This window comes from Pseudorca crassidens, chromosome 6 (genome assembly GCF_039906515.1).
Source record: "Pseudorca crassidens isolate mPseCra1 chromosome 6, mPseCra1.hap1, whole genome shotgun sequence".
Lineage (NCBI taxonomy): Eukaryota > Metazoa > Chordata > Mammalia > Artiodactyla > Delphinidae > Pseudorca > Pseudorca crassidens.
This window is the reverse complement of record NC_090301.1, coordinates 69,152,074-69,175,139: the sequence shown is the minus strand read 5'-3', so window position 1 is coordinate 69,175,139 and position 23,066 is coordinate 69,152,074. Positions and strand designations below refer to the sequence as shown.

General features: G+C 36.9%; 1 protein-coding gene across 2 annotated transcripts in view; it reads right to left on the bottom strand.

The window, feature by feature from the left end:
• Nucleotides 1-273: 273 nt before the first annotated feature.
• Nucleotides 274-23,066, bottom strand: part of KCNH7 (potassium voltage-gated channel subfamily H member 7) — a 449,578-nt gene continuing 426,785 nt past the window's right edge. The window contains exons 13-16 of one of the 2 annotated variants that reach the window (XM_067741723.1): nt 15,046-15,309; nt 10,074-10,242; nt 2,631-2,823; nt 274-1,267 (exon numbers count right to left, since the gene is read on the bottom strand). In XM_067741723.1, coding sequence (XP_067597824.1) covers nt 998-1,267; nt 2,631-2,823; nt 10,074-10,242; nt 15,046-15,309 — 896 coding nt within the window. In that variant the 3' untranslated portion in view covers nt 274-997. The remainder of the gene's footprint in view (nt 1,268-2,630; nt 2,824-10,073; nt 10,243-15,045; nt 15,310-23,066) is intronic. The other variant, XM_067741724.1, reaches the window with a different exon arrangement.

The window sequence follows — 23,066 nt, the reverse complement described above, 5'->3', positions numbered from 1 at the left end:
TATACGTAGGTAAACGCACGTTGTTCTTTTACAGCCGGGATTAGAAAGCCATAGCACGGCATATACTTCATGGAAGCTAGTTTCGCCACACAAATCCACTAAAATTGTACGTTTTGGGGGGAAGAAAACAATGTGCGTCAATAAACTCTTTTGATCAAATTCAGGATTGCCCTAAAATATAAGTCAGAAGAAAGCTGTGGATATCAGTTTGTGTCTGTAGCACTTTAGCAGTTCTGAAGAAGAATCCCTCCCACCCCACCCCCGCCACCAAAGAAAAAGAAAAATTAGAGAAACTTGTTTCTGAGCATTCAAGGAAACATGCCAGTGGAAAATATTTTAGGGAGTTTGTGAATTCAGTTAGAGACAGAATTTTAAATAGAAAGGCCTTTTTGTCCTCATTAAAGCTGGCCTATATTCATGTATTTGGAGACGGTTTCCTCTACTGTCAGAGATTTATAACTCTAAAACTATATATTTTTTAGCGTGCGGGAATGAATGTAATTTACTATAAACATCTCAATCCAGAAGGGTATCTGTCCTCAAAAGTGACAAGGTTCCCTATCTCCCCCTTGAACTTCCATGAGTTGAGGATCATCTGAGTTGCATCCATGAACAATTTTATCCTTTGCTTTCTTATTTGCTTGGAAGGCATTTTCGTAACAAAGTATGGGTTTAGTAAAAGCAGTAACTAGGAGTCTCCATGCAAGAGAAATTGGAGTTTCCTAACATGCACATGATTTAAAAAATAAAAATAAAAAATGAGGTGCCTTGAGATGCTGGCAGTTTTAACATTTGGAACAAAAGAGTTCATAGATATATTTACATCCTAACTGCTCAATTTTACCTTACAAGCTTCAATTTAGGAAAATATACAGTACTTTTGCATATAATGGTAACTTGTGAGCCCCTGAGTCAAGTAGAGAGGATTTAAATACAAAAAAGGAAATCAGCCATTAAAAGCACTTACATTGTATGTGGAATAAATAGTACAAAATGATTATTTCCCCGGAAGACCAGGATCAGAAACATGCCTATGAAGACCCAAGATTCCTACAGTGCTTAGGGATGAATCTGTCAAAGAAGGATGCCTAATTGGATGAAGGCAAGTTTTTCTTTGCCTCGGGGGGTGAAGCTCTAAAGAGAGATCACTGTCTTGTTTTAAAAGTGAAGTCAAGTTGTCTTCCGAAGCTGTGTTCAGATGCACCCCACTTGAGAGGGATTCTTTGGATTTAAGTTTAGATTTTTCAAGGTCTAGAAATTCAGGACACTGATAGAAAGAAAAGAGAAGAAAACATGCTTTTATAATTCATTTGGATATATTTCTAAAATTACACTCATGAAATCTAAACATGTTTTCTTTTTCCATAAATCTGTATTTGATTAGTGGTATTAACCAATCTTTCCCTCTCAAAGGTGGGTCAAGATACTGAAGGTCAGGTATCAGTTTAGATAATCCTATATAACCATTCCAAGATCTTTAATTTTACTTTGAAGCCATATCAGATTATTATTATTATTATTTTAAACACAATATTTCACATTGAGTTTTCCAGATGCGTTTTAATTCAAAATTCCCAACAAAACTGGGATCAAAAAGGTGGGTCATTGGGTGAGTACATTTGGAGAACAAGGAGAAAGAAAAAAGAAAGGAAGGAAAATCACCCATCCCTTGGCAGAAAATATTATCTAAATCCACTGAAAGCAAAAAACAAAGTACATGGTTTTGCATGTTTCTCAGCCATTCAAAACTCGAGATAAATTATGCTTTCATATTTTAGAAAAATTGCATTATTTTCCTTCAGTCACATTACCTCGTGCTATTAATATAGTTTCATTCCCCAGAGCATTTTGCACTCAATTCCCAAACTTCTAAAAAAGTTTTTACAAGATAGTTCTGTAAATTCTTGTTTAAATCATTGTTCTTAGGTCCAGTTTGGCCACAGTGTTTAAGTAATTAAGAATGATTCCCAAAATAGAATTCCAAAGGAGTTGGACTTTTCATATTAACATAATTCAAAGAGTTCCTCACAGGACTTCAGAGGAAAGATAAGGACACTAACATTCCTCTTACCATCACCAAGGTGAGAAAAGTTTAGAGCTCACTGGTGATGGGTGGGGCACAGATGTGGTTACTAGTCTGATTACACTTGGATCTCAGGTCTTGCTATTGCTTGTTATTGCTGCTATTTCTCTGCCCCTTCCTTCCTGAGACCCTGCTCAAGGGTGCCTCTTGTCACTAGAGCAAATTACAAACCTTTATTTGAAGCATTTTTTGGACCCAGGGCTAATCCTTAGCTTTCAAAGCTCTACCATTTATAAACTTAAGTAGATCGATATTTGAAAAAAAGCTTTTTCTTTAAAAAAAAAAATACTAGTGTTTTAAGATCATTCTTCTAGGTCCATTGTTCCCAAAGTTTAAATGAGCAAAAGAATCGGGAGTGAAGGTCAGGGTTGGGGAGCTTGTTTAAGATGGAGATTACAGGGCTCATTCCCAGATGTTCTAGTTGAGGAAAAACAGAGATGGGGATGAGAATCTGTATTTTCCACTGCAGCCCAGGTGATTCTGATTTAGGTGGTCCCTGGAAACACACTTGGAGAGACACTCTTGGTTACATGCTATCTATACTCACTTGTGAGGAAGGACTGAAACTTCGATCCGTCTTGATGGATGCTACCGGATGACTGGTTCTCATCAGGCGGATGACGGGTCTCTGATACTCTGTTCCTGTAGTTACCATACTGTAGGCTGGGGGGACCACAGTGGTTTGTTTCTGCAGCAGCTGTAAGATGGTCTGGACGTCTGCAGTCATTTGGGATTCAAGTCTGCAGGACAGACAGAAATGGGGGAAGACAGTCCTAAAACTGTTCAGGATTGCAAAGCATTTGAGAAAATTGCAGCAACACCAAAGAACAGAATTATGGCCCTGCTTTAAACAAGAAGGACAGGAGAGGGAGCACGGAGATGCTCACTTTCTATATCCCACTAATGGCTCTGATAAAGATCGTTGCTTTCCTGTTCGTCGATCTTAACAAAGAAACAGCTGACTGAAGAGGCTACATTTTCACAGTGTACATTGTATTGCATTTTTACAATTAAGCTTTATAGATTTCAAAATGTAAAACGCATTCAGAGTCCATTTTTAATCAGTCATTGTCTCTGCTTTTTATCAGGTTTTGGTCAGTTTCTTGTGAATATTTTATTTACTGTTTAAAAAGGTTTCATAGCACATTTCTCTTATAGCTGCAACAAGTGGATAATTTCTTATGTGTTCCAAATTTATATTATCTATATTTTACTTTACCTCTCTCCTATAAACATCAAATATTGTATATCATTCATTGTATTCTTTCCTTAATGTTAAGTACTGTCAAATGCTAAATTCCTTTCCCATCTACAGTTTGGAGCCTTTGGTAATTAAGAAACAGACCAAACATAAAAGTTCACTTGCTTCTGTAACCCATCTGGCTTGCAAAATACCAGTCTGATCATTTTTTATCCCTAAAGCTCACAAGTAGCCTACTGGCCTGTTAATTTCATTCTCATTTTAAATTAAAATTCAAGGGAAAGATAGCAAAATACAATGGATCTGATTCCCCTCCTTTGCATGTGTTAACAGTATTCAAAAAGGATTTTGTGGGTATAAGAACAGAAAATTTGGACCATATGCCTCTTTAGAAAACTTCTCTTTTAACTCTTTACTTATTTGTGCTTACTATTTTGTTTCAATGAAAAATACAAGGAAAAGGTAAATCTTACCAAAAATTTAAAATCATAGACTAATTTTGCTCAGTTACATACATGCTGCATCTGTGAAATTCAAAGTGGAGAGAACTTAGCCTTTGATTTGAGAGAGAAGAGAATAAACCTGGACAACATGAGAAAAAATCATTTTTTTCCTTTTAGTTTTTAACATTGACACTACAAAACTTCCTTCTGAGAATCATGATAACACAAGATTTGTGCAGGTTTTCTATATTTGGTATATATAGCCATATAGCTTAGCGTCTTCTAAACAAATAGCTATAAATTATACATGATTGTGCCTTGCAAATGTCAAAACCACACACTGAAAAAGAAAATTTGAATTAGCAACTAGTTTATGTATCTGTTACCCATTGTTCCGATCTAATATTTTTATGGTGCCAGCTAAACAGAGGAGACTCGTTATTTTATTATGCATCAATTTTTTCTTTCACACTTCAAGGTACAGCACAAATTTTTATCTGCACCCCCAAATCTTCCCTTATTCAGAATTAATTTCTCTCTCCTCTGAGCCCCCAAGGAAAATTCTACATCCATTGTAAATATTTCTGTATGAATTTGTCCCATCATTAACAGCATTGAATATTTAGGGAGTGGCTTACACATTACATGTAAAAGGCTTTGGGCGTGGGGAGTGGAATAATGAAAGCTTCATCAACAAATGAGATTCAAGACCCAATAGAGAGTCAAAAATTATGATAACGATTTTGAGTCCTCACAAAACCTTTGTCAAACAGCAGGGGTCTCCAAGAAACAGGATCTCTGTCTCATAGATTCTATCTATTTGAATAGTGTCGATGAGGGAAAAACCTATTGGAAGTGTGTAATAGCAACATGCTACCATGAGTGGGATTCCCAAACACAAGACCATCACATGCTGGTGCAGGGTGAGAACAAGACTGTGTCAACATGACTTAGCTAAGACAGCAGACCACCTCTGTCAACATGACTTAGTTGTTCCAGGAAAACTCTGCCTGGGAAAAATAAGTCTAAGGGAATAAATAACTTTACTCCTTCAGGAAATTTCTATAGATTAACTCACTGGAGACAGCAATCTGCTCTTTTGAACAAATAAACTTGCTTAATCAAACAAATTTTATTTATCCATACTTGCTTCAAGGTCCTCATTTCACTGTGTCCATCAATTCTGAACTATTATATTATGAACTTTGCCCAGATCCACTCAGTTTCCCACCTTGAAAGGCCCAGGCTCCAAAATCCTATAAATATCCTACTTCTTACTTCCCCTTCTGAGATAACACTTCGGACTCTGTCTAGGTGGTGGTCTCTCTTCCTGCAGTGACTTTGAACCAAACCTTAGTTTGGTTTTATTAACCAGTAATCTGATATTTTGGGTAGTTCAATGCAATGGATTCAATGTTTATGTTGAAATGCTAATGGTGCAATCCTAATCCCCCATGTGATGGTATTAAGAGGTGTGGCCTGTGGGATTTAATTAGGTCATGAGGGTAGAGCCCTCATGAATGGCATTAGTGCCTCATAAACCAGAGCCCCAAAGAGCTCCCTTCCTTCTTCTACCATGTGAGGACAGAGTGAGAAGTCAGCCGTCTATGAACCAGGAAGCTGGCTCTCAGTAGATACTAAATCTCCCAGCAGTTTGATCTTGAACTTTCCAGTCTGCAGAACTGAGAAATAAATATCTGTTGTTTATAAACCACCCAGTCTATTGTATTTTTGTTATAGCAGCCCAAACAGACCAAAACATTCAACAAAGAAGAGCTTTCGTGAGGAATTTCTTTACCATGCATAGGTTGTATTTTCATGTTTCATGGCTAGGGTCTATCAGCTTAATTGGAATGGACTCTTCTAATGACACAAGTAATCTGCTCTACTCTGGAAGAATTACAGAGAATTTAGAAAAAGTCCAGCTTTGTCTTTAAAACAGAAAAGAATAACTCAATTTTATAACTTTTTTTGTCAGTGAAGGCATATGCCACTCCAAAACAAGCCACTTCGGCATATTGATTCTTTTGAGCTGTAGGCACTTGGAGAACAGCCAGTGTGGGGAAAAGCTTTCTCTGAACTTCCCTCATCTGCCTAAAGGCAGATCTTCCAGAAGGAACTCAGCTGTCATAAATCCCCTCCCTGGGAGTTTCAACAACCAGGGAAGATCGACTTTTGTCACAGAAGAGGCATCACACTGAGACAAACTTTGTCACAAACTGTCATACCTCCCATCTGTTCTTCTAAGGACCCATTCACCTTCCTAATGATCATTCATTCTCCTCTAAGAGACCTACATCCCCCAGCCCCTTTCCCTATTATGATGGTATTTAATCTTCAGTTCTAAGGCACCTCAGGGAGTTACTAATTTTCCCTTGAGTATCTCCCATGTGTACGTGAGGTACACATGTTAATAAATTTATGTTTGTTTTTTTCTTATTAATCTGTCTTTTATTATAGGGGTTTCAGCCAAGAACGCAGAAAGGTAGAGGAAAATTTATTTTTCTTCCCCTACATCAGCATAGCTATACAGCTGTGTAAAATGAATGTTTTCATTCTATGCAAAGACCCACAGTGTACCAGGCACCGAGTTCTGCAAGGGATGGACTCCTCACTGAAAGCTTTTACATCCTCTAGGGCCTCGCTATGCAAAGCATGGTCAAATCTGGGAGCTTGTTAGAATGTGGGATCTCTGCCGATTCCAGACCTAGACTTAGAATCTACCTTTTAACAAGATCCCCAGGTGATTCGAAAGCACATTAAAGTTTGAGAAGCACTGCTTTAGGATCAACAATTAGTGATTTCCTGATATATGTATATCTGTAGGCATAATACATAAATATGCAAGAACATTTCTTAGGTAAACTTTTAACCCTGCATATAGTTTAATTGGCCATTAAAGCAGAAAAGCAGCAGCGGCCAGGACGATTCAGGATGGACAATTTATATTTGTTTTTATTGCACTGTGTACTTAATATGTGTATTTGGGCGAAACAAATGGGATAGAATTCACAGTTCTACTACATTGGAACAGACTACTGAGGCTAAACAGAGTAGACCCAACTCTAGAAAGAGTCCCAGGATTCTTACCCTGCAAAGTTGAAGTCTAAATTGAGCTCCCCTTTTCAAACTTGTTTTCTATACTTTTGCCTTCTAGAGTAAACTGGAGGTAAGAGGTTCTTGGAGATGGCAGTGCAGTAAAAATGCAATGTTTTGGATTTTAAACCCAAAAGAGGCTAAGGTGAGTCAGGCAATAAAATGTTTGTGACAATTTCAGAGCTAAATAGGAAGAAGTTAGTCAAAGAAAATAATTATGTTAAAAAACATACAGATGCTAGGACATGTCAAAAAAGATTTAGTTGCAGTTTGGCTGTGAAAAAAGTATCATAAAAAATTCATTCTAAAACTAATGTAATAAAGTAATAAGAATTATTAGTATTAAAGTATGGTTACTAGCCAAATGGGTCCTGGATGTATATGCCCTTAAAAGTTTACACTTTCAGCCCCAGGACACATTAAAGGCAAGTATTTTCAGTAATCTTTGATTTACACTAGCAGCAATGATTGGTATCCATGATGAAGCAACAAGGGAACCTTAAAATCTCAATTTTCATCCAGAAGAAAGGTCCAAATCAGGAAACACAGAAACATATGAAAAGCAAGAGAACATACTCAGACAAACATCAATAATAGAAGTTAAGTTCATTGTTAATCATATTTTACATGTCCGCCTTCCAATGCAGGGGACATGGGTTCGATCCCTGGTCGGGTGATTAAGATCCCACATGCTGCGGGGCAACTAAGCCCATGCGCCACAACTACTGAGCCCACACGCCCTGGAGCCCTCATGCCACAACTAGAGAGAGAAAACTCGCACGCCACAACTAGAGAGAAGCCCGCGCACCGAATCGAAGACCAGACGCAGCCAGAAAAAATAATCATATTTTACCTAATTACAGCACTTTCTATTTTGTAGCATATACACTCTCCACATGTATTACCTTAGTCTTTACAACAGTAATGCAGGTCAGTATAGGTCAAAGAAAGAAACTGAGGCTGGAGAAATTTAAATGACCTGACCTAGTCATCCTATTAGTAGTTAAGTAGAAGAGTTACGACTTTATCTAGGCTAACCAATTGCAAGTGCTGTGTGAGTATCATGCTGAAGAAATCACTGCTGTCCCTGTCATTAATCCATTCATTCAGTAATTTTCCCATTTACTCCAGGAATTGAATGCATACCATATGTTTCACAATAAAGGAATGGGCAGGAATCAAGGAAGTTAAAGTTCAGAGATCACCCTTTTATCAATTCTTTTGTGTGTACAGTGTATATTTTGACATATGTTATGGCTAAAAGATCAATGTAGCTTGGTATAAATAGCAGGGAGAGATAGTAAATGTACTAATTAACTAAATATGCTTCTCTGAGCAATAATAAGTATGATCGTGTCAAGTTCTTAAACCTTAATTAGGAATTACTGACTCTAAGTAAATGATAGTTTGTTTTAATTTTCTCAGATAAGTTTCAATTTTACAAGACTTTCATTTGGCACTTGAGAATGGGATATAGACCTCAGTTTTTTAACTTTTAAACTTTGATTAAATTACATGAAAACAAAAAATACAAAATTAAATCTTTAATTCATATAGTATTGTCATACTTCTGTTTGAAATTAAGGCATACAAATTTATTTCAATTTACAAATTTGTAGGTTTTCTGATTCCTTTTGTCTGTTTTAATTGCTAGTTCATCTTTCATGGTAATGTATGTGTGTGTGCATACATTTTTATGTTTACTGTATTGTCTGACACTGTTCAATTCAGGCATAAAGATTTAAAAAAGCGATAAAACTAAAAGCAGCATTGATGAAACACAGAAGAAAAATTAAGCATAGATAGCTAGCTTATGTAGTATAAACAAAACTCATAGAATGTGGTAAGTATAGAGAACAAGAAAGCAAGTAGCTTGTTACACATGGGCAGAATTCATAAGATGCATTAAATACACACAGCATGGTAGCAACCTGCAAGACATCCCAAAGATAGAATCGAAATATGATGTAACAAAGCAGAGCATGGCTTATACATGGAAAGAGATGGAAAGGACAAATTATTCTCCTGTCACCTCTGGGTAGATGACTGCCACCCCCAAGTTTGGTCACCCACTGGTGACACACACACAGTATAATCTCCTTCTGACGTCTCACGTTTTTTACCTATAAAGACCAATAAAACATATGGCTGTTCGGCAGGCTAACTGAAATGCCACAGCTGTGGCCAGGTGTACTTGGCCTTACATGTCTGTGATAGAGCAAGTGTGTCATTGGCACTGGGGAATTATTTTTATCTGTGGACCCCTTTTGTGCAAACCTAAACTCTGGTCCTCATAACCACACCTTCAGCCTGGAAGGCTGATGAGGTATATATATATATATATATAATTGCATAAATCAGGATACAGGTTGTATGGTTCTTTTACCAGGATTGCGCTTATTAGAAATGTGTTAATTACCCCATCTGGAGCCCCTCATCACTCACTGTGTGTTTTAAATGGATTTAGTAAATCCTGTGATTTGAACATTTTAGTTTAATCCATGCAGTTTTCGGTCTGTGACTACTGGAATACCTTGCCCAGTGATGTCCTGGAAACTACCTTGAATCGAGGTCACTTTCCACATGTAACACAACTAAAGCAATATCATGCTTATACATCTATTTTTTTTTCCCCTGAATGTCATTGATCAGTTTAATTTTAAGGAATTCATGTAGATTTGGGTTAAGGGGTTCCATCCTTCCTAAAACCAAAATTTATTCTTTATCTTAAAAGGTTAGAGATCAAAGATGGAGGGAAAATGGAGAGGATCTGGGTTCTTAACTCAATCACATTTTTGACAAGTTGGCTGAAAAACTAAATGTTTAAATCATTTTGTCAATATCCTTAAAAAAATACCGTACCACATAACTAAGTTACCATGAACAGCCAAAAAGTGCAAAAGGAGGATTGAAAGAGGAAGGGTGTTAGTCAACAAACTAAATATGAATTATTTTGAGGGGATAAAAAAGGTTTCTTAGGCAGCCAATGCTGATGATATATACTAATTTTATGACAAGTAAAGAAAAAATAGGATTCATGCTGCCAAAAGTGTGAAGTGTTTTAAGTAAATGCTCTTTGAAAAACAGATTAATAATTCTGTCAACTTGTAGTCTTCTTTTAAATAAGTAAGTGTATAAAGAAGTGTATATGCCATCTATGGTAGGACGAATTTGCTATTTACAAAGAGTAAGGCTAGACCCAGCTAAGGGCTTGGATTATGTTTTCCCTTTGCCTAGCTATTGCTTATACCTGTTAAGCTGTTCTTGGAGCAGATCTAATCTTTGCTCCACTTCTCCGTAGGCGAGGTCACTTTCGGTTTCAGAGATGCCCCAGGCAGCTCGCGGAAGCGCTGAGGGACTAGAGTCATCAGCCTGAGTTCCGGCAGTCTCTCTTTCCCAGCTTCTGGTGTCAGCGATATCTGTGGGAAACGGCAAGATGGATGTCAACTTCTTTGGGTTCCCATTTGTAGCTCCAGAGACATCCGCAATACAAGCAGGAAGGGATCTTGGAGTTTAACGGGAAGACAGAGAACCAGAGTGACTCAGGGACCTGTCCAGGGGCCACAACCAGTTGGTAGCTGAATCTCATCCACCCCGATCCCGTCTGCCACTTCCCACACCCATTTCCATACGAATAAAAACATACAGCCAGTTAGGAGTCTTGAATACAATTTTGTCTTCTTTCTATTTTGTGCTAAGAGGAAAACATGGATGGTCAACCCCGAGCTCCGGTTAGAGAGCAATGACTTTGTGCGTTTACATTTGGGAAGAAACAGCACCATTTGTATGTACTGCCGCACCTCAGGTTGAAGATGTTAGGGCTCTTTCACCCAGAATAATGTGCATATTTCATGATTCAGAGGGGGCTCAAGAAGAGACAGCCATGGGGAAGTGAGGATCTTCAGAGCGAGTCCCTTAGGCCAACCCAACTCAAAGTAGAGCCAAGGAACCATGAGCCATTAAAGATGGGAAGAGTCCTAAAGTCTCTAGTCCTATGACATTATTTCATGTTTTTATGTTTCCTTGTAGCTCCTTCTGCACTGTCCTTTAACGTATTCTGTCCATTAATTTCCAATATTTTTTCTTGGGACTCTTCTATTTAGAATATTTTTATGCTGCTATACTTTAAAACATATTGTTTATCTGTTCAAGTCCACTTTTCAGATGGTCCTCATGTCTGTTATGTTCCAGACACTCTGCTAAACGTGGGGGAGTTAGAGATGAAGAAAACATAGGCCCTGCCCTTGAAGAATTCAGTCTAGCAAGGTTTTAATCATTTTCCTCACGGAGATTCATTTTCTGAGCCTCATTTAATTTACCGTTTCTCCTACAATCTGTATTTGCAAGTTGTCAATATTTGAGGGCAAATATAATATCTTACTTTCCCTCTCAGTCCTGCCATAAACGTTTGATGGCTTTTGCTACGCTTTCTTCCCCTCTACATTTCACGTATCTAGAGAAGTACTTAGAATGATTAAAAGGCTGGGAAATAAAACCCAGGAAAAAATACCAGTGGAGTTGGGAGTTTATTTCAGAGATAAAGAAGGAGCATCTTTTCCTCACTGGGAGGGCTGGTGGGAGGAAAATACTGTCTAGAACTGGTCTTCATTTTTACGTGGAAATAGACTTGAATAACAAAAAGTGATTTTGCTTTGATAGAAAGCCTTTTTTTTTCCCCTTTGGACAAGTAGTTATGATTCAACACTGACAAAAGTATGTAAAATTAAGGAATTTATATCCTTGGCTATTTTAAAAATTGGATAGAAAGTAACTGATTTGGGGAGGGTTAGCTATGATTCTAGAAACAAGGAACAGGATTTGTAGGACTTCTTTCCTACGGTTTCTCCAAAAGTACAGTCAGATAGCTCAAAAGCACCTCCTATCCTCCAGCAGCAGACACAATTTCTATATCTTTTCTTCATGGTTTTTCTATCACTATACTTTTATCACTGAATACACAGACATATCTACTGAGGTGCCTACAATTTCGGCTTCAGATGGGTGAAGCTCTAACAAAGGGATTAGCATATCCAAAGACAGTATTAGAAAAATATAAGGTCAGGGTTCCCTGTACTATTGAAATGGCTAACAGACCTCAGAGAGCTTGCTATGAATTCCAGAACAGTTCTTTGTGATTAAGGCTTCCTTAGACTATGGAAGGCTGGTGTTTTGTTCTTTTTAAAGTGACAATATATAATTACCCTTGATACTTAATCAAACACAACAAATGAAAATGAACATCAAAAAATGATAATGCTGAACTTTTAAGTGCAGTAATACATCAGCAGATTTTCACTGAAAAGTATGATTTATTATTCACAGACATGTGACTCTATTTAAAAGGCAAAACAATAATATGATGTCTTAGTACACTAGGTTTTCAATTTTGGAGAATTAATGCCAAACAAATATTCAGAACACACATACTAATGGTCAGATGATGCCAGTGTTTCTCCCTGTCTAGCCTCTTGCTAGACAATAAAACAAAAACAGTAAAAACTGATAGGATGGAAGTTACATATTATGCTCAGAAGTTTTGTGCTGAGAAAGCTTAGAGAATTTCCACTTATGCCTAATAGCTCTCATTCTCAAATCATATATAATAAACTGATTTTTAAATAACAGTGGTGAATCACATGCAATAAATTATGTAGGATTCTATTTTTTCTTCAGTGCTCAAGAACAAAACCTGATAATCTTCTCTTAACAAAAAAGAATAACTGTAAACTATTGGGTAAAGTCTTCCTTGATGATAATTTACTCTTTTATTAAAATCAGTAATGTGTGATTAGCTTATTTTAACAGCAATATGAAAGAAAAAAGGAGTTCAAAGGGGAAATCCTGCTTAGTAGTCTTAATCAAAATGAACATCCTTGTAGATACTTTCTAAATATAGCTCAGAAAAAATCTGCACTTGGTTGCCTTGGAAAATGTTGCTATAGTTGCAAGACACATTTCTAGAAATGGATGAACAGAAAGTAAACTTTCACTTTGCTCTGGGTACACAATTTTCCTACAGTCAACTTTTGACCTCAATCTAAGTAGGATCAGAGTCCATTTAGTTTAATTTTTTCTTTTCAGTTTTGTCTAAAGGTGCTCCTCTGTTGGATTCAGCATGACAAATGCTAGAAATGTAAGTGGCATTTCCATTGATGATAAAACTAAAATTTGTGGGGATTTAGGAGCTCAAGCTGCAGCAGTTCCAGCTACACCCTACATCTTATTCAAACCCTTTAACATTGCACAGTATCTCACCTTAGAAAATCACTAGGGAATGAAATTTGCAGTGAATAAAGTTTTAGAATTCTCCATCGGTTGATCGTACTGATTATCCAGGTTAACCATGTGTCACACTGATAGACTCTATAACAACATCAATCATGCTTATTCAATTGACATGAGTATTTAACTATGAATTGTAAAGGTAATTATTTATTTGAATAGGGATCGCATTGTAAACTTTTGAAAATTAAAATTTTAGATAGGTAGATATTAAAATGATCTGTTAGAATACTATCTTTTATTGTGCATGTAGAATAGCTAATTAAAAATAATTGGAAGAAGTGGCAAAGCAAAATATAAGATGAAGGGCATGAGAATTCACCATCAGCAAGAGTCATTATAAAGTCAAATCAAATCCCCAAAATGTATCATTAACGACTTGTCACTTGAGACTTTAAAACGCAAGAGGAAAACAACAAAAAGTATTTTGAAAAATGTCAGGCCCACGTTATGCTGACTCTTGGAAATAGTAGGATGGTTCAGCAAGTTCTTCAGAACTTCTGCCTTCCATGATACAACCTGTTTCAATTTTTAGTACTTCCCAGAATCCGTTTTCATAAATAACTAAAACGGGACGTTTGGTAATCACATCTAATATTCCATTCTTCCACTGTGATAAATGAGGTACTATTTTCATCCACTTCATCAAGATTTTAGATTGTCCAGAGAAAATCTGCATATATTCTTAGCTTACTTCAACTTGGGGTCATGGCAAAAGCTGATTTGATAATATAGGGAAAGTAACTCAGGAAAAATGTAAAGCCTAAACATCCTAGATTCAATAAAACTTTTGTTGTCAGATACAGTCACTTCGAATAATGGTGACAATGACAGGTAATATTTACTTACTCTGTGTCATAATTTTGTATCATGCCAGGTCAAGAACATCCTATTTTTCCTTCATTTCTGTTATATTCTTTTGATTTTTTTGCTACACCTTCTTCATCTCTACATTTTTATATATCTAGGAATATGTTCAATGATTAAAGGGTTAGAAAAGAAAAGCTGTGAGAAAATACTAAGCAGAGTTGGGGATTTTATCTCAGAGAAAGTAATTTATGCATGTTCTCTTGTTTAGTAAACACAACAGACCAGTTGGTTAGAAGATATTATTCCTATTCTGAAGATGTGCAAACTGAGTCTTAGTGGGGTCTGTCAAATCACTTACTGAAAGACATAAAGGGAGTAAGTCACAGAGTTGAACTTGGAACCCAAGCAGCCTGCCTGTACCTGTTCTTGCACCCACTTAGCAAGATTTAACAAGATCCGTATATCTAGCTCCTGATGAGAAGTTAATTGTTCTTTCATGTGACTGTCCTCAAGTTTTCCTGAGTTTTCCACCCTTTAGCATCTAATCTGGATATACTGATTAAGCACAATTACCCAGTTCATGCATATTTTCTACAACAAAACCCATATATTTGGGTATCCCTTTTAAACAAATGTGTTCAACTGAGTTGGATCTAAAAGCATACTTTATTTAGGAGCATTTCTCCCCATTTTCTCATAATTCTCAGTAAACTGAAATTCTTTTTGGTATTTATTGCATTGGTCTTTCATGCTATAAAAAAAAACAGGTTTGGGGGTGAGGAATGGATACAGAAGATACATACAAGATTCAATGGGCTTGCTCTCTTCAAATACTCATCGATCCCCTCTCCCCACGGAGTCACTACAACAGACATTCCTACAATGTTCTATGTGGCATTATGTTAAGTCTGCCTGGCCACACAGACCCTCCTATGCTATAATTGGGAATAATGACCACTATTCCAGAACCCTGAAAACACTTTGTAGATGATCTAAGGTTTGATCTTTGCAAATATATCACAAAATTGCAGATTAGATTAATGTGCGGTATGGTTCTTCATTTGTGCGAAGTCACCATTTTGTGATTAGTCCTGAGGAAAGACAACGAGATTCTGGAGAAACTTGATTACCTTTGCAAGAGTGACTTCTTTTATCTATGGGAATTCTTCCTGAGGTGGGTACTGTTTCTTCAAGATCAAGTCCAGTTACTTTCCCTATTCCTGGAGGAGAATCTACAATTCCTGAGAAGAGAGGCTTTTGTTCATCGTCAATAGAGGAGATGAAAGATGAAGATCTGCTTTTTTTCTCTTCAAAGTGTTTCTTGGACCTCTGATAATGTCTTATGGTATCTACAGAGTCTTCGGGATCATTTGTAGTGCTTCCTTTGCCAAAATCTATCAAAGAAAAGTTATTTTATAGAAGAGAATCAAATGTGAGACTCTATGCCTACTGCACTATCTAGTGCTACATAAACTATCTTTGTCATAGTGATTTTTTTTGGAATAACTTTAACATAGATTTTTTTTTAAACTGCCAGAAAAGTTGTTCTTTCTCTTTTTCCTACTGAGAATGGAACTACTTAAGAAGACTTTTTTTTTTCATAATTCACAGGACATTAGATTATCTTAATGAGATACGCTATTCGTTCCAAAATTAAAAGAATATCTGTGGTAGTAATAGCATTTATATCTCTGAAAAAAAAACTTTAGGATAACTTAGACCTTATTTATACATGCTCAACAGTCATTTGTATTCTTAAAATATGGTGTACTATTTCTTGAAGGAAATGAAAAAGTGAAGAAAAACGTGTCCCAATTCTAAAATGTCACCGCTATGCAGCTTACTGTTTGTTTGTTTTTAACCTTCATGCCCTCTCATCTGTGGTGGTCATTCCACATTGTGAAGGTCAAAACCGGAAGCCTCCTTCTGGTACAGGCTGGCAGGCTGAACTTCAACCCTAGTTCAATGCATGTAATGGCCTTGACATTCCAGGCAGTTTGGTTGTGCAGGATATTGCAAAGAATATAAAGCTTAAACACAGTAATTAAGGTAGGTTTACCTAATTACATTAAAGCCAGTAGTGCATATTAGCTGCTTTATACTGAAATGTCAGGATAATTTCAGCCTTGCAGGTTGTGTTAGAACATATTTCAGCAGGAAAAACTCCAAGAGACAAAACCCAGAACTTGTTCCCATTAGTGTCCTGGGGAGACAGTATAATTCTCCATCTGGTTACTGCTAATAACTAACCCACATACTCCAGAAGGTATATCATTTTCTAGAGAAATGTTTAAGACGGTGTCTCCATCTATTCTCCGCCTGGTTGTGCTTACTTTGTTATTTATAGAAGGCCAAATGAACTGATTTAAGGCCACTCCAGAGAAACTTCCAACTGTTTTTTTAAAATTCCCATATGGCACAGAAATTAAACAGAGATCTTTTTCTTTTATTTAAAAAAATCATAATTTAAAATATGAGAAGCTAGAAAGCAGCCCAAGGTAAAAATGGATAGAGTTTAAAAACCAGTTCATGGGGCTTCCCTGGTGGTGCAGTGGTTGAGAGTCCGCCTGCCGATGCAGGGGACAGGGGTTCGTGCCCCGGTCCGGGAAGATCCCACATGCCGCGGAGCGGCTGGGCCCGTGAGCCATGGCCACTGAGCCTGCGCATCCGGAGCCTGTGCTCCGCAACGTGAGAGGCCACAACAGTGAGAGGCCCGCATACCACAAAAACAACAACAACAACAACAAAAAAAACCAGTTCATGTGAAATGGTTATTAAGGAGTTAGTTTACACCTTGCCAATTAAAGTTCAATGTAGTGCAAGCAGATTGCTTAATTTATTTTCTTTAAGATTCCCCACTTGCTCAGTGATTTCATCATTACTGAGAAGACCACAGACCTTTCCAGTCTCAAGCATTGTTGACATCATTGATTACTCAGTATCACTTATATTTCTCTGCTCAACCACTAGTCTAGTTGCCTGTAAATCTCCAGATCAACTCTTCTTACACAAGCCCTTTCTCTCCAGTGTCACGGACACAGCCTTCCTTCATTCTTGTCATCTCTTCCTCTGTTTCCTTTGATTTTAACTTCTCCCCTCCTGAAAATCTGATCAACATTTCCCCACTTTATAAACATATCATTTCATTCCTCAAAAAATAATAGTTTCCAATTTTATGCTAGTAAATGTGAAAAAAATTAGACACTTCACTTCTCTAAATTATATTCATACCTGCTTTGTGAATTGCATCAGTTTGTTGCTCCTAAGTAAATTTTTGTGCAGTTTGGGCACCAATGGAATTTGAACCAACAAAGGCTTCTCATCTTCCCCAAAATGCTTTTCTTTTAAACACTTTCGTGGAATCTTTTCCAGCAGAATCAAATGTAAACTGAATTAACATCGAACTCATATGTCTCTGATATAAGTAAGGATAATGCTAACATGCATATTTGTAATGAATGGACATCACACATCATTAAATCACTTCGCCTGTTTGGCTTGAAAGACCTTGGGAGTTCTCTGTGGATTTGTAAATCCTCATACATAGTAAAATGTTCTGTCCCGCCTACCACACGGGCCTTGGTCTTAGTTTACTAAATTATGGCTTGATTTTGGATGCTTAGGCACAAATTCATCAGTCAACGTATATTGTTGAACTGAATTATAACCTGTTGATTTCAACTCGGGACATGTGTTCACAAAATGTGGTGAATGAGGGATTATTATTTAGTTCTCTAGTGAACCGGAGCAAATTATTTCATACACATGGCATCTAAATCCTTTAGCAAGAATTTCAGGTAAAAGTAGGATCATGAAAGAAGAAGACGTTTGATATCCTTGAATTTTTTCTAATACAGAGGGGAAATGACTTCACATTTACTTCTGTGTTCATTGCCACTGGATCATCAGCCAGCTGCGTTTTGGAACTCAGGCCATGTGAACGGTTTCTCTGATGCAGCCCAACTGCAACATTTTTCCATTCCATACTAGGTAAATCAAAGCTTCAAATCTGATCATTTAAAATGACAGTTGAAATGACAATCTATTTGTGGATTAAAAATGGAAACTGCTCAGGCTTAGGCTGGAGGTTGGCTAATGGAATACATGATATTGGGCTGAAATGCATTATAATTGGCTTCCAGGTACCTCTAGATTTTGATGGCTTGTTCCATTTCTGGTTAAACTGGATTATTTAATAGACATTAAGTAGCATTAGGTACTATTTTCCTTAATGTTATTCTTAATGCTATTTTATTTTATTTTATTTATTTATTTGCGGTATGCGGGCCTCTCACTGCTGTGGCCTCTCCCGTTGCGGAGCACAGGCTCCGGACGCGCAAGCTCAGCGGCCATGGCTCACGGGCCCAGCCGCTCTGCGGCATGTGGGATCTTCCTGGACCGGGGCACGAACCCGTGTCCCCTGCATCGGCAGGCAGACTCTCAACCACTGCGCCACAAGGGAAGCCCTGCTATTTTATTATTATTATTTCTTAATGTTGTTTTCTTAAATGCTATGTAGAAATAGTATTCCGAATAGTAATCTGAGTAGTTTTTACATTTTCCCTTTTGCTAGAAATGAGACTGTATAATCATTCCTGTTACCATCGTTTTACAAAGAAAAAAACCCCTGCCTATTTAATTAAGCCTCGAATTTTTCTCATTTAGATGACTGAAAACTTTTTTAAAAATCCCTTGTTTCTGTGGGCTGACAGTTCACCTCCTCCCCTTTCTTCACAGGATCCAATTCTAAAGCAGTTGTGAATTGTCTTGTAGGTGTCTCTCTGTGTTTAGGATGGATTGAAGAGCACGGAACGAATGTCCTGATGGAGTGGTTGACCCATCCATCGTAAGAATGATTATATAAAATTCTTACATTTCAAACAATCTGGGAACAAATGCTTGTGCTCTCTCCATTATTTATGGAGTCTTTCTCTCAGGTGATTTATCATTTTTATTTGTCAGACCCAACAGGTGGACCCAACTTTTGGTAAAAGAGAGGCATTTAATGTACTCTCTCAGCATTCGCGTTTAAGATTTCCTACTGGTAACGATTTTGAGATGAGTTGAGCATTTTCCAGCCGAATGCATTAAAAAACATTTATTTCATTGGAAAATTGGAGTCCAAAATAAATTTCTTCATTTGATCTCAAGTACTTTAGTTCTTCTCTAGCATCAAAGAAAGTTGAAAGTGGATTAGAGTCATTTTTCTATATAAATAAAGTTAAAGAATTTATCTTAAAAATTAAAATAAAGATACATTTATGTATTACTGAAATGGATAACAAAAGCTAATCATTATTTATTATTGGAGAAGATATTCCAAAGAGATGCCAAAGTATAATAGCAATATATTTATAAACTTAATAAAGTTAGAATTTGACCCACCTATAGTCTGTAAAAACAAGTTTAACAGTGTATATATTTACTCCTAACTTCAATAACTTTCACAGAAGTTATTTATTTTGGAGAAACGCTTTCAAAACTTTACTGACTTTTGGATGGCAATGTGAAATCACTAAACCAACATTACAAGGAGATAAGCTTTATTGCTATTCTTTGAAACACAGGTATGATGAGTTCAAGACCTCTTTCCACTCATTTTCTGGAACACTAGATTTTACCAGTTGATATATATAGAAGTGCCTATTTCAATAAAAATTACATGGGTAGGGAAATGAGAAAATTGCTCTTAGGATGTGTATATCTCTTAAAATGGGTTCCTGTTTTTTAATGAAATGTGTGGCACTATCTAAATCCAAAGTAAAGAAGATGCTGAACATTTTTTCACCTTAATTTCCATCCCTTTGGTTGGTACAGTCATATCTTTAGCACATTTTAATTTTTTTTTCTGTTTTCTGTGGAGGCCTGTTAATTGCTGTTCTCATTGCATTATTCTCTCTCAAAAGGTCACCGTCTCCCTAAGTCCGCCATTAGTAGCTACTTTGATATTGCATTTTCCGTTCATAGAAAAAGGTGAGCAGAATATTCCAAATATTTGGTCACAAAAGTGCTATCAGTAAAAATATATATATATGCTTGTGTGTGTATCTCATGTGCCATTTTACATGCTATTGTACTAAAATTTATGTATATTATAAAATATACACAACATAAAATTTTATTTTATTTTGGCTGTGCCGCACAGCTTGTGGGATCTTAGCTCCACATCACAAAATTTTAAAAGAAGTATTCCCATAACCCAATAAACCACACTGACACACTCTGAAGTAAGTACAATCCAACTCTGAAGACCAGTTAGAGACTATTTTTCAACATGTTCCAAACGGTTATACCACATTTATTTCTATTCTGTCCAGCTATTTTGCCAATGCTTGTGATCACTAAGGAAGTCATTGAAGATACATTTTTATTCTTCACTTTCTGTAAAAATAACATTTTACTTCCCTCTCAGGAACTATAACACCTCCCGCTACAATGACCATAGTCAGTTCGGGGAGGTCCTGGGTACCTCCATGCCAGAATTTTAGGAAGGAAAGAGAACTTCTTGAATATATCTTCAAAAAAATACAAGGTGTCCTCAAATTTGGACCTGAACTGACAACTCTTACTTGTCAGGAGCTGAGTTTATATTCTTAAAAGAAATGTGCAGCCTATGAGGACAAACCACTTTCATCTACAAATGCATTTTAGGAGAGAAGTGATCCGATACGTTAAGCTTCTATTTAGTTCAAGTCAACGTGCAGAGGTTCTATATATATCTTTTCATTTTTAATATCTCTTTTTGAATGTAAGCTCCTTAGCACCACGTGGTAGACATGATGGGGGGCGCTGTGCAGGTGAGAGTTGAAGCCTGAAGAGTTCCAGTGTTGTATTGAGTAGGTCGTGAGTGGTAATTGTAAGACTCAACCTCTGTCTGTCTCCAATGGCTAACCACGTGTTCTTCCCTCTGGTTCTTGATGCCTCTGCTGATTAATTCACAGTCATCAGCACTCTTGGATATCTGCCCTCAAGGTATTGTTTCAAATGAGCAGTAAACCAACTCTAAAGTAATCAATACATTTCATGGGCAGCTTTTAGTTTATGTACCCTCCATATCATTTAGTATCAATTATCTTCTGAAAGTTCTCTGCTCTTTATACTTACTTATATGCATTTTCCTCCCAGATATTGATTCTATATCAAGAAATATAGAATGAGCGGCCCTTTCAGATCTTTAGATTGGGGTGATTGGGATTAAATTGCTTTCAGCAAATTTTAAACTTGCCTATTGCACCATGGAGTCCTGAAGACTGGAATAGGCTCTCAGGCTCTGGATAACTGGAGTTAGTTGTGTTTTCATGTTGACCAAAAAGTGCTTACTCACTGACACACCAGGAAACTTCAAAGAGCTACAGGCAGGCAAATCCCTTACCATCAACACTTTATATAAAATGGGTCTTATAGACTAAGCCTGTGATTAAAGGAAAAGTTTTCAGAGTCAATAGAAATGTCTACGTGCATGAGCACAATATAAATTGTGACACACTCAGGGCCTTGTCAGGAGATAAAAACGTTAAGTTATTTAGCTTGAGAATGAAGAAACTAAACAAGATTGAAAGGAGATTTAATAAATCTTCAACTGTATGGGGGACATTATTATATAGACAATATCGTCAAGCTGTTCTTCATTTCTAGTGAGATCAAAATATGAGATTAACTTCAGGATAAGGGATTTAGATTAAGCTGACAGAAGAACAGCTTGACTGTTATGGTTCTGATTTTAGAAAAAGTCACTAGGAGAATAATGAAGGACATTGCAGTAATAAATTATCACCTATCTATGAATGGTTTATTGTTCTGCAATCAGCCAGAGGAGTCAACAGTTAGCCCAATTCAACAGATATTTATCAACCATGATTTGCTAAAAGAATCTGCAGTTTGATAGAGAAAAAAGACAAATGTACCAATAACCACTGTACAGGGCAGATTTTGAAAATAAAGATCTTCCTTGATTTACAATGGGGTTACAGCCCAATAAACCCATTGTAAGTTGAAAACATCATAAGTTGAAAATGCATTTAATATATCTAACATACTGAACATCATAGCTTAACCTAATCTACCTTAAACATGCTCAGAACACTTACATTCGTCTATGGTTGGGCAAAATCATCTAACAAAAGCTTATTTTACAATAAACTGTTGAATATCTCATGTAATTTATTGGATACTGCACTGAAAGTGAAAAACAAAATGGTTGTAAGTGTATTGGCTGTTTCCCTCTTGACCATGTGGCTGACTGGGAGTGGCGCTGCCCAGCATCACAAGAGAGCGTCACAGCGTATTGCTAGCTGGGAAAAGATCAAAATTCAAAATTTGAAGTATGGTTTCTTCTAAATGTGTATTGTTTCCACACTATTGTAAAGTGAAAAAAATCACAAATTGTTTCATTGTAAGTCAAGGACCATCCGTATAACAACGGGGAAGTGGCTTAGGAATTCAGGAAAGAAAGAAAACCTATATTTTTGAGGAAATCAAGAAAGAGTTCACACTGAATATCACTGAAGATTAACCTTGACAAAAAAAATGTAATTTAACGGATGAAAAAGTGGTGTGGTATAGTTGTGTGTGAGTGTGTGTGTGTGTTTGAGGATAGGGAAGTAAATTCCAATTAAGGAAAGGATATAAGCAAAAACACAAAAATGATGTACGTGGAAGAGAGGGTAGCTGAGTTCATTTGAACTATAGGGCAAGTTAAAGCTAGTAGATGCTCTCCCCTTGGGAGAGAATCCAGAGGGAAGAGGGCCAAGAAAGAACTTGGATTAAGAAGGCAAAAGGAGGAAGAGAGTCATATGGAAAATGCTCAAATGCTAGTTCATTAACTCAGTCATTCTTTCAACAAATATTTGTTGAAGACCTGCTGTGAGGCAAGCACTGAAGCTTCAGGTGACTAAATATTTCCCATGGGGCTTGTGATCTACAGGCAGATATCACTGATTAAATGATGATGCAAATCATACGGAAGTACAGCTGGAATAAATGCTGCAAAAGAGAGGAGCTGATGCGGAAGGCCAGGTTAGGGTAGTGAAGGAAAGGATGGTATGAGATAAGACTGAAGAGGTAGGCATAAACCTACCCTATGGAGAATTTAGGGAATGGGAAGTCTTTAGAGGGCTTTAAATATGTGGGTGACATAAACATACCTGCATTT